This window comes from Pseudochaenichthys georgianus, unplaced genomic scaffold (genome assembly GCF_902827115.2).
Source record: "Pseudochaenichthys georgianus unplaced genomic scaffold, fPseGeo1.2 scaffold_1508_arrow_ctg1, whole genome shotgun sequence".
Taxonomy (NCBI): Eukaryota; Metazoa; Chordata; class Actinopteri; order Perciformes; family Channichthyidae; genus Pseudochaenichthys; species Pseudochaenichthys georgianus.
This window is the reverse complement of record NW_027262351.1, coordinates 17,437-32,783: the sequence shown is the minus strand read 5'-3', so window position 1 is coordinate 32,783 and position 15,347 is coordinate 17,437. Positions and strand designations below refer to the sequence as shown.

At 46.1% G+C, this 15,347-nt stretch overlaps 1 protein-coding gene across 2 annotated transcripts in view; it reads left to right on the top strand.

Annotated features, from left to right (window-relative positions):
• The first annotated feature begins 2,485 nt into the window (after window positions 1-2,485).
• The window catches only part of LOC117441134 (E3 ubiquitin-protein ligase Siah2), a 30,292-nt gene continuing 17,430 nt past the window's right edge, over window positions 2,486-15,347 (top strand). Inside the window, exons 1-3 of one of the 2 annotated variants that reach the window (XM_034077328.2) lie at window positions 2,486-2,930; window positions 8,740-8,919; window positions 9,995-12,663. In XM_034077328.2, the coding sequence (XP_033933219.1) occupies window positions 2,736-2,930; window positions 8,740-8,919; window positions 9,995-10,366 (747 nt within the window). In that variant the 5' untranslated portion in view covers window positions 2,486-2,735 and the 3' untranslated portion in view covers window positions 10,367-12,663. Of the gene's footprint in view, window positions 2,943-8,739; window positions 8,920-9,994; window positions 12,664-15,347 lie in introns of those variants that run through there. The other variant, XM_034077329.2, reaches the window with a different exon arrangement.

Genomic DNA, 15,347 nt, shown 5'->3' with positions numbered 1-15,347 from the left:
TGTTGTTGTTGATATTTTAACATCTTAAACACTTGATTATTGATGAGTTTCTATAATAGACGACTCGATCGTCACCTGAACAAAAGACCGCGATAGATTGTGATATTTAATTGTATTTTCTAATATTTCTTTCCTGCAGAAATGCAAAGTGTGTTTCTGCTTTATATCAAATTAACGTGAATATATATTTAAACATTCCAACACATCCTTTAAGATTCTCTTTCCTGATGTTTGATGAACCAAAAAGCTGTCGGACTGAAGTGTACCTCTGAGGTCTTTAGTTGAGTAACACTGTGTGTCCTCTGAAGTGCAGGAGACACTGAGAAAGTCCTTTGTCTCCGAACACACAGCATGTCTGAGGTGTCTGTGATGAGAGCAGCCGGTGCTTAGTTCGTAAAAAGACATGAATTATTAAATAAATGTTCAGATTCTTTATCATTCCCCCGATTTAAGACGAGATATAAAGTCACATATTCTAGATTTAAAGGCTCAAATACTGCAACAATAATGTGATATATTATCTATGTCTCTAACTGATCAGAGGGCAGGGCCGTATGTTTATACTCGCTTTATAAAGCCATTTTTTCCAATTGTATTTATTCAACTTTACACCACATCAAATCCCTTGTGTGTAAAACCCCATACTTGCCAATACACCAGATGTGTTGTGATATTACCCAGCCTTAATTCATTTCCTCAGATTGAACCAGAGCTGCTATTTTAATTGACTATTTCCTAAAAAAGGCCGTGTGGTTTTGCTTCTCGTCCTCGTCGGCGTAAAAAGGATTTATTTCCACATGTGATGTTTTAATATCTGATATCTGATCTCCACGTGTCTGCTCAAACAGCTGCTGCCTGTTCCTACGGAGAGCAGAGAGGGACAAACACATAAAGAACCCTTGAAATCTGACCCTGGATTAAGGACACAAACCAGCGAGTAGCTCCGGAGAGAAACGCTGCTATAGTCCACACCAGTGCCAGTGGAATCAAACGACTTTCTTTACCAGTTAAACCATTTCAACTAAAACAATAAATGCCATCCACTAAAAACACTCCTTTTCATCACCGTTAGCAGGAAGATAAATGGGTCTGAATTCGCGATTAAATCCAGATGTTTTTCTGCTAAAAACATTGAATATGAACACATCACGATAACGTTATAATTTAGCTTTGCCTAATATAGTTTTTACTGAAAAATGCACCACAATGTAACCTGGCGTAACCGCCTGCTAACGGCTAACAGCTAGCTGCTATCGTCAGCTAACAGCGAGCTAATGTCGGCTAACCGCTATAACTCTATAACTATGTATCCTGTAAATAGAATGTATAATGTCCTTTATTGTTTTATGTTTCATGTGGAACCTATATGCTGCAGGTCTCCCTTGAAAAAGATATCTATGATCTCAATGGGACCAATCTGGTTAAATAAAGGTTTGAAATGAACCGCTAGCTGCTAACGTCGGCTAACGGCTAGCTAACGTCGGCTAACGGCTAGCTAACGTCGGCTAGCTCTCCTGCAGATTTCAACACAGATTGAGAGTCACGATGCAAAGGCTTCAGCGTCCTATGCACAATAACTAGAGCGTAGTTTTGGCAATGACACATTTATTATGATCCACTTAAAAAAAAACATTAAAATGTGAGAATAAATAAACTTAATTCATCTAGTTTACACGCTAATTTCTTGCTAACGATGTCGTATTATTATCATCACGGAAATAATGGGGTTTGTTGACGGGTAGATTGTGAGATCACTGCGGTTAAGACTATTTGTATCGTCCCTGTGACATCATCAGAACACGCCGTGGACTTGGTGTCTGGAGTCTGATATTTTTTATTTAACCTTTATTTAACCAGATGAAAACATTGAGACAAAATCTCATGTTCAAAGCTGACCTGGCCAAGAAGGCAGCAGCGTTACACAGAACACAGACATAAAGCACAGAGAACACAACTAAGAAAACAAAAGACCAAAAGCAGTCTCTACATTGAGCACATCAGGACAGAAGAAAGGCACTACTTATTACTGCAAGAGCAGCTGGAGGTGAGGACCTCAGACAGCTTCAATCTAAAACACGCTATAGGGACGAGTGCCCTCAGTTTGAGGCTCGTTCCAAGACCAAGGACCAGAATACAAAAAGACTCTGTTCCCGCCTCAGTCCGCACGGCAGGAACCTGGACCCGTATCCAGGCTCTGGACCCGTATCCAGGCACCTGGATACGGGTCCAGGCTCCTGGATACGGGTCCAGGCTCCTGGACCCGTATCCAGGAGCCTGGACCCGTATCCAGGCGCCTGGACCCGTATCCGGGCGCCTGGACCCGTATCCGGGCGCCTGGACCCGTATCCAGGAGCCTGGACCCGTATCCGGGCGCCTGGACCCGTATCCAGGCTCCTGGACCCGTATCCAGGCTCCTGGACCCGTATCCAGGCTCCTGGACCCGTATCCAGGCGCCTGGACCCGTATCCAGGCTCTGGGTCTGAGGCTGTGAGAGTCACAAACTGGAGCAGATCTGGCTCATATGTGCAGAGGAAGCTTTCCTAAAATGGCTTTATACATTAATAGAAACCAAGGCTGCATCCTGCGCAGACTGTGAGGACCATCCAGTTAGCGTGGGAGAGTGGGTCAGGCTTGGCCAAAACAGGTGCTAACTAACGTGTGTGGACTGAGTGTGTCAGTAATCCCGGCCTGTGTGTATATGTGTGTGTGTAGTGTGTGTGTGTGTCGTGTGTGTGATGCTGTGCCCGGCCTCGTGCCTGCCTCTCCTCCGGGAGTTGGGTCAGTGGCGTTGTCTGCTCGGTTTTCCCCGTCACCAAGGCGTGGCTGCAGCTAGCACCGTGGGGCTAACGGCTAACGGCGGACAGCAGCAGGGGTCAGAGGTCAGGGGCGGCCGACCAATCGGACGCAGCAAACCGCTGACGGGCAGACAGGTGAGTCCGCAGGTGAGCAGGCTCTGCTGCTTCAGTGGGTCTGTGTGTTGGTGCGCTCAGGGAAGAGTCCAGTGTTTTGATTTGATCGTCAAACGAAACAAGACGGCAAAGAAGATTTAGATAATATCTTTCAGGGCTTTGAACATCAACGTGTTTCTTTGGTCGATGCATACATGACATGTAGGGTTATGGGCGGTGGTGGCGAAGTCGATAGGGACTCGGCTTGGCAACTGGAAGGTCACCAGTTCAAGTCCCGGCAAGGCCAAGTGCTACCGAGGTGTCCCTGAGCAAGGCAGGTGAAATGCAGAGAAACCATTTCCCCACGGGATTAATAAAAGTCTTAATCTTAATCTTGTCTGCACTGGGTCGCAGGGGCGCTGTGCCCTCAAACCAAAATGCAGATTCCCCCCGTAAAATGTTAAAGTGATGACGGAAAACAATATTTCTGTTCGTGAAAAACTGTATACCGTACTTGTCGGACGATAAAGCGCACCGGCATATGAGCCGCAGACGCTAAACTGTCCGTCTGTCTTGCTCTCGTTCTGTCTCTCGGTTTCACTTTGGCGCGCTACCCGTCTCACTCTTTCCCGCCTCCAGCTTTTCCTGCTGGAGCCCGCCGCTTAGAGGTGGCGGGCGCGGACCGGTCCTAGAGCCCGTAGTGTTAAAGGTGGTTAATTTTACCTGTAAAACCCATAGACTTAGGAGGTCCCCTAGTGGCCGTTAGCTGTACAAACAAAATGGGGGAAAAAGTCGCGGTTTATAGTCCGAAAAGTACGGTACTTCCTCCGAGGGGTTTTACAAAGTATTACACGTTGATAAATCAATTTAGCGAAAATGAAGGCTAAGTAAGGGATAATGTGCTGCGACGCGGTCATTATGGGGAAAAGAACACCGACAGGCTGATCAGGAGCCCGACGCGAGGCGGAGGGATCTGGATCGGCATGAAGGTGTTATTATCCCGCTTATCACACGGCCACATTCTCAACAAAGTAACGTTATGACTCCCAATATTAATTTAAATGCTTTTATGGATTTAGAAAATGATTTTATTGATTTAAAAAATAGTTGTATGTATTGATTTAAATGTACATGCATCCGCGAAGAAAATAGTCCGTTGTTACCGTTTGAACTAACGTAGCAACGGCAGGAACTGCTTCGATAGCGCTTTTGAGGAGCTTCATGATTACAGATCTGAAAACATCGCTGCTTGCTTTAAAAGTAGCACAATTCATGATGTCAGACCTTGGAGAGTATCTAGATATCCCTGCCCTAATGCCAAAGGACCTGCACACTGTATGTTTTGCCGTCTGATGTATATGTCTGGACCGCTGCGTAAAAAGGAGGGTTTCTGCCCGTTACTTCTCCGCTGTGTCCTTGTCCCTCTTGTCTTTTTCTTTTCTTCACTGGGGACTCATCAGCCACGAACCATTACTCCAAATTACTGTGCTCTCCAAATATATTAAAATGAATGTTAAAATCCTCCATGTTGCTATCACACGCCAGCGGAAAACAATCAGACAGTTTGCTTGCTTCTCAAACTGTTACATTTGAAAAACAGTGAGAGCGTCTCTTGTCAGTTTGAAAAGCCAACGGTAGGACCTGCTTGCGTTTTTGAGGAGCTTTTTGATTACAGATTTGAAAACATCGCTCCTTGCTTTAAAAGTAGCACAATTCATGATGTCAAACATTGGGAAGTATCTAGATATCCTGCCCTGATGCCAAAGTAACTGTTTGATGTCTATGTCTGGACCGCTGCGTAAAAAGGAGGGTTTCTGCCCCGTTACTTCTCCGCTGTTTTTCTTGTCCCAGTTCGAAAAGCAAACTGCATGCAGTTTGCTTTTCGGCCCAACTGTATACAGTTAAATCGACCGGACTTCTTTCTGAAGATGTGAGCGTCCTTAACAACGGTCAATAAGTCCTTGACAGCGGTCTGTCTGTTCGGTATTAACAACGTGTCACGTGTTCTGAATTGACCAATCAGAATCGAGTATTCAACTAAGCCATGTAATAATAAAAAGTATTAAAGGGCATTTTCCAAGGTGCTACATTCTGTATCTTGTTTCCAGTAAGTATCTAATGGCCCAGAGAGGTCGTGTTCTGCAGTCTGCCTGAATGTAGTCATGGCGTAGGCGTGTCGTGTGATTCTGGAGTTTAGTGATGGCATCCCGTTGGGTTTGACGTCATCCGAACAGGACATCGCCCGCTCACTGCTTGATAGCGCGAAGCTCCGTTTACGCCGGTTGCTAAGCAGCATCGTTACGGGGAAATGCAAGTCTGCGTCCTAACGGTTGGAAGAGAAGGAGGAAGGACGATCAATACTGTGTTTAGTCAATGTGAGGTACAGTGTGTCGCCATGGCAACCGGTTAGAACTCCAAGTGGCGATGAGGTCTTAACGTGTGGAGAGGGTCTTGAAAGGTCTTCCATGTGACTCCAGGACGCCTGCATCGACCCGGTTGTTGTTCACAGGCTTCATGTTCTCGAGAGGATTATATATCTTATAAAGGAGATGCAGACGCAGAACTCACGCTGTCTGTCTCCACACACCCCGATGAGCGTCCTCAAGATGCTGCTGCTCCGTCCCGCAGGAAGACAGTGCGTTAAGCTGTTTGTCCAGCGTCCCCCTCGACCTGACCCAACGCAGCACCTGCCTCCGAGCTGTCAAACTAAGCTGTATTCACAATCGTCGATAGCAACGGTATGCGGCGCTTTGATTTCCTCTTCACGCGTTCCCTGTGAGCTGCGTGGTTCCACATCGCAGAGCTCAGAGCGCGCCGTGTGACGAGTCTTCAGCTGCTGTGGAAGCGACTTCGCCATCGATCTGAGTCCTCTGATATTCTCCTGACGACGAATGAAGCACGATGGAGGAATCCGCTTACACACACACACACACACACACACACACACACACACACTGGTATTGATCGCGGTGAGTTTCTTGCTGGGTTTCAGTTGAATGTATTTGAAAGGTCTTTGTTCAATGTGAGGGAGGGTCTTCTGTCCTGCAGCAGCGTGTTGTTCTTCAGGAAGCTGCTGAATATTTTATCAGGCAAACGGTGAACCTCCCGCCAGGCAGGCAGACACACACACACACACACACACACACACACACACACACACACACACACACACACACACACACACACACACACACACACACACACACACACACACACACACACACACACACACACACACACACACACACACACACACACACACACCTAATATACCACATCCGAAAGGCCACAAACCCTGATCAACCCCCCCCCCCCCCACTTGGATAGAACTACTATTTCTGTTTTCTGTTTCTGATTTCATGCAAAGCGTCTTTGAGCATAAGGAAAAGCGCTTTAAAAATCCAATGTATTATTATTATGAATATCACGGTATCCACACCGACCGTTGCCCCTTCCCACCAAAGCAGTTCAGAGCGAGTCCAGATGAAGCACCAGGTCTTCCTGTTTCCACCGCAGCGGGGCCAGCTCTAACACACCTTGATACCGCACAGGGCAGGTACATCGCCATAGTCAGTGATTCCCGCAGAAATGAAATATACTTTGGGGGAGCGACTCGGGGCCCGTGAAAAATGTTGAGATTTATTTTCTCAATTCCTGCATTCTAGTGAATTTTCGTAGTAACTTCAGAACACCTACAACTGGTGATGGTGTCTAGGTCTTTAAGTGTTAAACAGCTGAGAGCAGTCACTGCTGTTTTTTGTGGTCTTCTTTCACACACACATCTTACCAAGTGTGTGTGAACATCCTCACAAACCAACAAAGAACATGATCTATATCAAATTTAAGACAGAAAACTCCACACTGGTATCTGATCGTCAATCGGAAGGCTGGCAAGTTAGTACTCTGGGAGCCAACACACGGCACCGACCAAGAGGGCGCCCCACGCCAACATACGTGGAGGTGCTGAGGAAGGATGTGGGGGTGGAAAGCTCCACAGAGCTGGCCGGGTGTATGGAGGACCGTGGGGATTGGCGAACCCGTTGGCAAACTCGTCTAAGGACGACCTAGTAGTAGTCGTCCTTGATTGGCTCAAGTTCACACCTTTTTAGGGGCGGGGCTAGTGATGTTGTCCCGGGGATGCTTAGGAGTTGATAAAGGAGATAATCCCACTGACGTCATCGTTTGCTTCCAAAAGTGGGTCTGGACTCGCGCCCCGAGAGGCTGTTTACCTAATGGCTCCCCCAAAGTATCATTTATGGTTTTTTAATTTTGTTTTACTCACTGAGCGCTCATTGCCACCAATGCAAATGCAAATGAGTAAAAAAGAACACAAAAAGTATACTTTGGGGGCCCCCCAAATATTAACATGCTGTGGGAATCACTGATAGTATAGGCTCGTATAGAGGGCGGTGTTGGCGCAGTGGGCTAGAGCATTGATCCTCCGGTTAAGGGCCGTGGGGATACCGGTTTGAAACCAGCGACGGTGGTGGCAAAGTCGATAGGGACTTGGCTTGGCAACTGGAAGGTCACCAGTTCAAGTCCCGGCCAAGTGCTACCGAGGTGTCCCTGAGCAAGGCACCGTTCCCCACACTGCTCCCCGGGCGCTGTTCAAAAATGGCAGCCCACTGCTCCTAACACTAGGATGGGTCAAATGCAGAGAAACAATTTCCCCACGGGGATTAATAAAGTATATCCAATCCAATCCAGTGTGTCCTCAGACACTTCCCTGACTTTCCCGTGAGTATCGTCCCCAGTGTTCACGGCTACAGGTCGGATATGTGCTGTGATCCAAGGCTTTAGCTGCAGTGTGGATGAACATCGTTGCTCACCGGCTCCTCACACAATAACACAGATACAATAGTGCACGTACATGCAAATAGAATAGAAATAGGGCAAGATTTGAGCATTTGGAAAAGCGCTCTAAAAAATGTAATGAATACTTATTATTAATTGTTATTATTATTATTATAACGTTGGAGAAGACGCTCTTTGATTTAATCTGGCTTCCTCTGACTGGATGCAGCACCCGTTGCTGTTGAGAATCAGCGAGGTAAACAGTGATGTCATGACGTAGCACCCGTTGGGCTCTGGGTGGTGGAAACACAACTGGGGCTAAAAAGAAGAACCGGTTCGGATCCAAAAGAGCACCGAGCTAGAACCAAACCAGTTCCAGTTCAGAGCTAGTGCAGATTAAGCCCCGGGTCTTCCTGTTTGTGCCAGCTTTTGTTTCCCTTGATATAGAGATATTGGAGGACGTTGGAGAAATCGCTATTTTATTTAATCTGGCTTCGTACGATTTAAGAGCAACACGAGCATCGACCCGACGCCGTACCCCACTGTTGTTGTTGTTGTGGCTTACAAGAAGAACCGGTTCAGAACCAGTAAAGCACCACGGAGCTAGAACTGGAAACGTTAGCCCTTTCAAGATGCAAAGCTTTATTGTCATTTGCACAGCAGCTACGGCGTAGATGTATCACGGGCTCCTCCAACAGTCCAACATGTACGTCGGACAGAGAACAGATAAAGTAGTCCCTGTCCAAACCGTGATTCCTCTGCTCATGTTTATGGAGGAGGGGATCAGACCGCATCACTAAAGACCCCCCCCCCCCCCCTCCGGTCTATCTGTTGTTCAGGGTGAAAGAGGGGGGGGGGTCCTCTCTGTGACCTTCAGCGGCGTCTCGTGATGTTTGAGCTGGAATCTGAAGCCATGGATATGTAAATAATAAGGAGTGAATTATCGTGATGTGTCTCAGCCGGACGGAGGAGGGGCGCTTTTAAAGCCGCCCCTGCTGCACGACATGCGGCTGATGGTACCGGGTAGTACATTGACCTCACATCTCCCCCCCCCCAGTTCTCGTCGGCCGGCTGCCTGCTCTCTCTGCACCACAGCGAGAAGCCTGAGCACGAGGAGGTGTGTGAGTTCAGGCCGTACACCTGTCCCTGTCCCGGAGCCACCTGCAAGTGGCACGGAGCCCTGGAGGCCGTGATGCCCCACCTGATGCACGCCCACAAGTCCATCACGACACTGCAGGTACACACACACACACACACACACACACACACACCTGATGCACGCCCACAAGTCCATCACGACACTGCAGGTACACACACACACACACACACACACACACACACACACACACACACACACACACACACACACACACACACACACACACACACACACACACACACACACCTGATGCATGCCCACAAGTCCATCACGACACTGCAGGTACACACACACACACACACACACACACACACACACCTGATGCACGCCCACAAGTCCATCACGACACTGCAGGTACACACACACGCGCACACACACACACACACACACACACACACACACACACACACACACACACACACACACACACACACACACACACACACACACACACACACACACACACACACACACACACACCTGATGCATGCCCACAAGTCTATCACTACACTACAGGTACACACACACACACACACACACACACACACACACACACACACACACCTGATGCACGCCCACAAGTCTATCACTACACTGCAGGTACACACACACACACACACACACACACACACACACACACACACACACACACACACACACACACACCTGATGCACGCCCACAAGTCTATTACTACACTACACACACACACACACACACACACACACACACACACACACACACACACACACACACACACACACACACACACACACACACACACCTGATGCACACACACAAGTCTATCACTCCACTGCAGGTACACACACACACACCCACACACACACACACACACACACACACACACACACACACTCGCACACACACACACACACACACACACACACACACACACACACACACACACACACACACACACACACACACACACACACACACACACCTGATGCATGCCCACAAGTCTATCACTACACTACAGGTACACACACACACACACGCACACACACACACACACACACACACACACACACACACACACACACACACACACACACACTCACTTCCTGTCCCCTGTCTGTAAGTCGATGGCGGTGAGCGCGTGGAGCGGTCTGTGTAACCCGCTCGTCTCCTCAGGGCGAGGACATCGTGTTCCTGGCGACGGACATCAACCTGCCGGGCGCGGTGGACTGGGTGATGATGCAGTCGTGCTTCAGCCACCACTTCATGCTGGTCCTGGAGAAGCAGGAGAAGTACGAGGGCCACCAGCAGTTCTTCGCCGTCGTTCTCCTCATCGGAACCCGAAAACAGGCGGAAAACTTCGCCTACCGCCTGGAGCTCAACGGGAACCGGCGGCGACTCACCTGGGAAGCGACGCCGCGCTCGATTCACGACGGAGTTTCCGCGGCCATTATGAACAGCGACTGCTTGGTCTTCGACACGTCTATCGCTCACCTGTTCGCCGACAACGGGAACCTGGGCATCAACGTCACCATCTCCATGTGCTGAGGCGAAACAAACGCGTAGAGACGATCTTTATCGAGATAGATGGAAGCAGGTTTTCATCGCGATGGACGTTCGGACGCCGACTCCTCGAAGACGGGGATTCTTTTTTTTCCCGTTCTCCATAAAAACGGGATGTTTCAGAGCTGCAGAAATATACCATTTACGTTTGTTTTTCCGTGTTCGCAATATTCTCTCCGCAGACTGTTTCAGAGCTGCAGAAATACACCATATGCTGTTTAAAGTACGGAGGGAGAAAACTGCCAAAAATAACAAATACATAAATAATGTTAAGTTGAAAATATGCCGTTGAATGCATTAAAGTAATATTAGACGTGCAGGTAAGCAAGGCTTCATATGATATAAGTTAATATTTCTGTTTACATTTTTTATTTGCAGTTTAATTAGTTCATATGTTTTGTTTTATTTTGGCAGCTTTCGTCCTCCGTACTTGCCCGACCAGATGTTCACACTGTACCATGTCTGCCCGTATGAGCTATAACAGCTAATCCATGGGATCCGGACTTTTTCAACGTGTTTTAAACCTTTAATAACGGACGGTATTTCCTCATCAGGCGTTTCAAACTCTCCAAAGCAAAGTGTGAAATATAATAATTAAGTACGGGATCAATTAGAGCGTGAAGCAGAATAATGTGAACTTGTTTATTCTCAGATGAAAACAGAGACTCTGTTTCAACCGCCAGCGCCTTAACTTTTCTACCGACCTCTTCCTCCTCATCCTCCTCATCCTCCTCTTCCCCCTGGATTCAAACACTGACGGACGGTCTGTAAACCTTTGTGTAGCCGCGGAGCAGAAGAGGAACGTCAGCAGAAACATCCGGAACCTCACAGGGTTTCCTCGGAGTTTAACACGCCATAAAACACGGGTTTAAAGTCAGATTTCTAATTCTGAAAACAACGACTCCACGTTCAAAGAAAAGCAGTTTAGAATCGACTTGGATTTAGTGCCATTTGGAGCACAGAGGAAACGGGGCAACGTCTGGATCTGAAATACGTCTTATTTGGTCTAACACATGCTACCTGGTGCACGGGCGTGTACATGTCGAATTGGAGAAGAGAGGGTTGCATATATGTACGTGTGAGGATCTTGCTGCTTCAGAAAGGTCTGCAGAATCTGACATATTTTAAAGTAACAACTTGAGACGAACAAGTGTACATCTGCTGAGAAGAAATATTTAGAAAATGTCTCATTATCATTTGATAAAAAAGCTCAAATATATATTTGGGAAAAGTCTAAATTTACTGAGCAAACAGTGAATACAACATGTAGGGACATACACACACTCACACACACACACACACACACACACACACACACACACACACACACACACACACACACACACACGTCCATCACTACACTACAGGTACAAACACTCGGAACAATTCTAAATTTGGTACAAAATCTACTACTTACTAAATTTCCTGAAAAACAAAAGATATGTAATATTTCGGTTTAAAAAGTCTGAATAATTTGAGACATAAATATTTTATTTGTAATCGTAGTTATTCAGGTGATACTGTCTTAATTGGAAGGGAAATGTTTATCTAGATAATTGATTTGAGTCAATAATCCTCAGCTTTTTCTTGAAACTCTGACTTTTCCCTCAAAATCTCAAATATCTGATTTTTTCTGATTTTTTTTCCTCAAAATGTTAAAATTCTGTTTTTTTTCGCTCAAAATGTTAAAATTCTGATTTTTTTTCCTCAAAATGTTAAAATTCGGATTTTTTCCCCTCAAAATTCAGAATATCTTTTCCACCGCATCGTAATGATTCACTCTGAATTAAACGGGGATCGAGAACCCAGAGGAAACTCCGCCCGCTCTCTCTCTCTGATCATCGCCTTTACAACCCGCCGACTTTCTACGAGATGTTTTAAAATATTGTAAATGAAGTTAAAACGAACATTATATTTTATAGAAACGAAGAGACTGCGACGTTTATTGTGTTTTGTTCGATAACGATGAACAGATGTTTTACTTTTCTTTTTATGTTTCTGATGTTGTTGATTCTGATTCGTCAAAACAAACTAATGTTCACCTTTTATTGGATGATAAAATCTGAATGTAGTGAAAAAGACTCCATCAAATAAAAGTAATTAAAATATAATCCTTTAGTTACATTTATTTGGGATGTTTGCTTTCGTCTGATCGAGCTCAGTTCAGTCAGGATCATAAATTCAATGTAAAGTTGAGTTTCCGTCTCCTGATGAAACGATGTTATTAACTTTTGATCTGTTCAGTATTTCTGTGATGTTTCATAATAAACGGTTGCAGTTTATTCCTGTGTGAATCTGAGCTTTAATCAATTCTACATCACGGAGCAGACTGGGCTGTGGTTTCAGACAGAGGGGGTGTTTCTCAATGTCAAGGAAGGATCCTCCAGAGCCACTATTTCAAGGATGCTACGTCATCGAGTCCCGCCGAAGCACTGTTCCAATGTCCAGGATGCTTGGAGTTCTACCGAGTTCTTTTCGTTGCGGAACATTTCGAGGCTGCACATGTGTAGACTCCGCGGTCTTAAAATCCCCACAATGCTTTGCGCACGGAAATCGCGCTCCATTCAAGGCGGGGCCTCTCATATGACGCACACCTGTTAGCCTGTTCCACCATTCTTCGTTTCCGAGGCTAGGAAGGATTCTTGCCTTCGCTTCTGAAGGACCTGACTCGGAGGGACTTGTCCTACCAAGGGGGGCCTCATCTCACAATGTCGCTTCGGGCCCCAAGTTGGCCAGGGGCGGCCCTGCATATGACGCACACCTGCTAGCCTGTCCCATTCTTCGTTTTCCGAGGCTAGGAAGGATTCTTGAAACACCCAGGGTGAAAAGAGGAGTTAGCGCAGTGGTTCTCACACAGGCAGGGTGAGAATATCAGAATTCTGACTTCATCAAAATGTTAAAATTCATACTTTTTGCATAAAATCTCAGAATTTGGATTTCTTCAACAAATTCAGAATTTTTTCAGAAAATGTTGAAATTCTTTGTTTTTCTCTAAATCTCAGAAATCAGTTTTTTTTCCTTAAATTATGATTTTTTTCCCCCTCAAAATGTAAAAAATTTGAATTTCTTCACAAAATCTCTTAAATAAGTTTTGCATTTATGAGAAACAATGATTTTGCTGGATATTAAAGCAGAAATATTTTTGGAGAAAATGCATTTAGCAACAAGTTAGCACAATCGTGAAACTCTCTGCCTGAACGGAGATTTTTTTTTACGTAAAATCCATTTGTACATTTTTTCTACAAATGATTTAAAGGGGACCTATCATGCAAAAGTCACTCTTTGATGTCTGTTGTGCGTCAGAGAACTCACGCAGCATCAGAAAATAAAACCCTCTCTCTTTTCCTCCGTACCCAAATCTCTAAAAACGGGGAACTACGGAGCTGATCCAGATTTGCGTCCGATATGACGTAACATCTGAAATGTGGACCCACGGGCCAATCAGAAAGCTGCTATCAGAAACAATGCCCGACTGTTTTGGACGTAATATGGTCGGTGTTTACATTAGCATCGCTAACACTCAGAGCTAACCTGTGCTGGAGAGCATGTGTGTGAAGAAGCAGGAAGTAGAAAGGAACTCACCTTGTGGTGTAACCGGCAAGAGAGAAAGCCTTTGAGCTCCAGACTGTTTCAGATCCTTGATGATCCACGATATGGCGTTTCATCACGGCAGCGTTTAGTTTAGAGCGGTGGTTCTCAGCTGGTCTGGCCTCGGGACCCACTTTTCCATTGTCAATAGATCGTGACCCGAGATTTCGAACCACTCAAATCTATTCAACAACAAATTGTGCTGTAATATATACGCTTTTCAGCATTCATTATTAAAGTGAAGTACATCCCTTTAACGAAGGGCTAATGAGATAATGGAATCAAAGCTGACGTGTATCACATCAAAAGGCACACGTGCTGAAACCCATCCCCAGCAGGGGGTCTGGGGGGATTCTCCCCAGGAGGTTTTTAGAAATACTAACATATAAACTACGCATTCTGGTTCACTAAGAAAATAAATAAATCTATTGCTACCCGACATGCTAATAATATTTTATGCCATTGTTTGTTTTTCACTTTGTTCTGACAGCTCGCTGCTCCTCACAGAGAGGAGAGCAAAGAGGGGAGGGTCTGTGTGAAGTACTTTGTGGGTAAGGGGAGATAGCCCCCATTGTTCTGCGACCTGTCAATCAAACCGGGGGGCATATTTCATTATGTGTTCATTTGTATCTGGAGTTGTACCCATGGATGTATAAAGAATACTTCCACCACTAAGTTATTCTTCGTGGGGACTTCCGTCAAATCCACTGCTCTATCTCCTCTTTTCACCCTGGGTGTTTCAAGAATCCTTCCTAGCCTCGGAAAACGAAGAATGGGACAGGCTAGCAAGTGTGCGTCATATGCAGGGCCGCCCCTGGCCAACTTGGGGCCCGAAGCGACATTGTGAGATGAGGCCCCCCTTTTGTAGGACAAGTCCCTCCGAGTCAGGTCCTTCAGAAGCGAAGGCAAGAATCCTTCCTAGCCTCGGAAACGAAGAATGGTGGAACAGGCTAACAGGTGTGCGTCATATGCGAGGCCCCGCCTTGAATGGAGCGCGATTTCCGCCAAAGATTTGGGAAATTGGTCCGTGTGCAAAGCATTGTGGGTATTTTAAGACCGCGGAGGATACACATGTGCAACCTTGAAATGTCCCGGCAACCATCTTGATTCTGATTGGCCAGAAGACTCGAAAAAACATCATCAAAGATGTTTTATTGAGAAGATGACAGAAGTTTTCAAAACCGTTTATGGTCCCCGGTACTTCCAGTCCAACGCCGACTGCATGCACAGCGTTAGGACATCGGGCCTTCAAAATAAAAGTTTCACTTTTTTCAAACAAAAAAAATAATATTTTTTTCTTCACTCACATCAGCGACCCACTTCAAACGGGTCCGCGACCCACTGGTTGAGAACCACTGGTTTAGACAGGAGCTGCCGG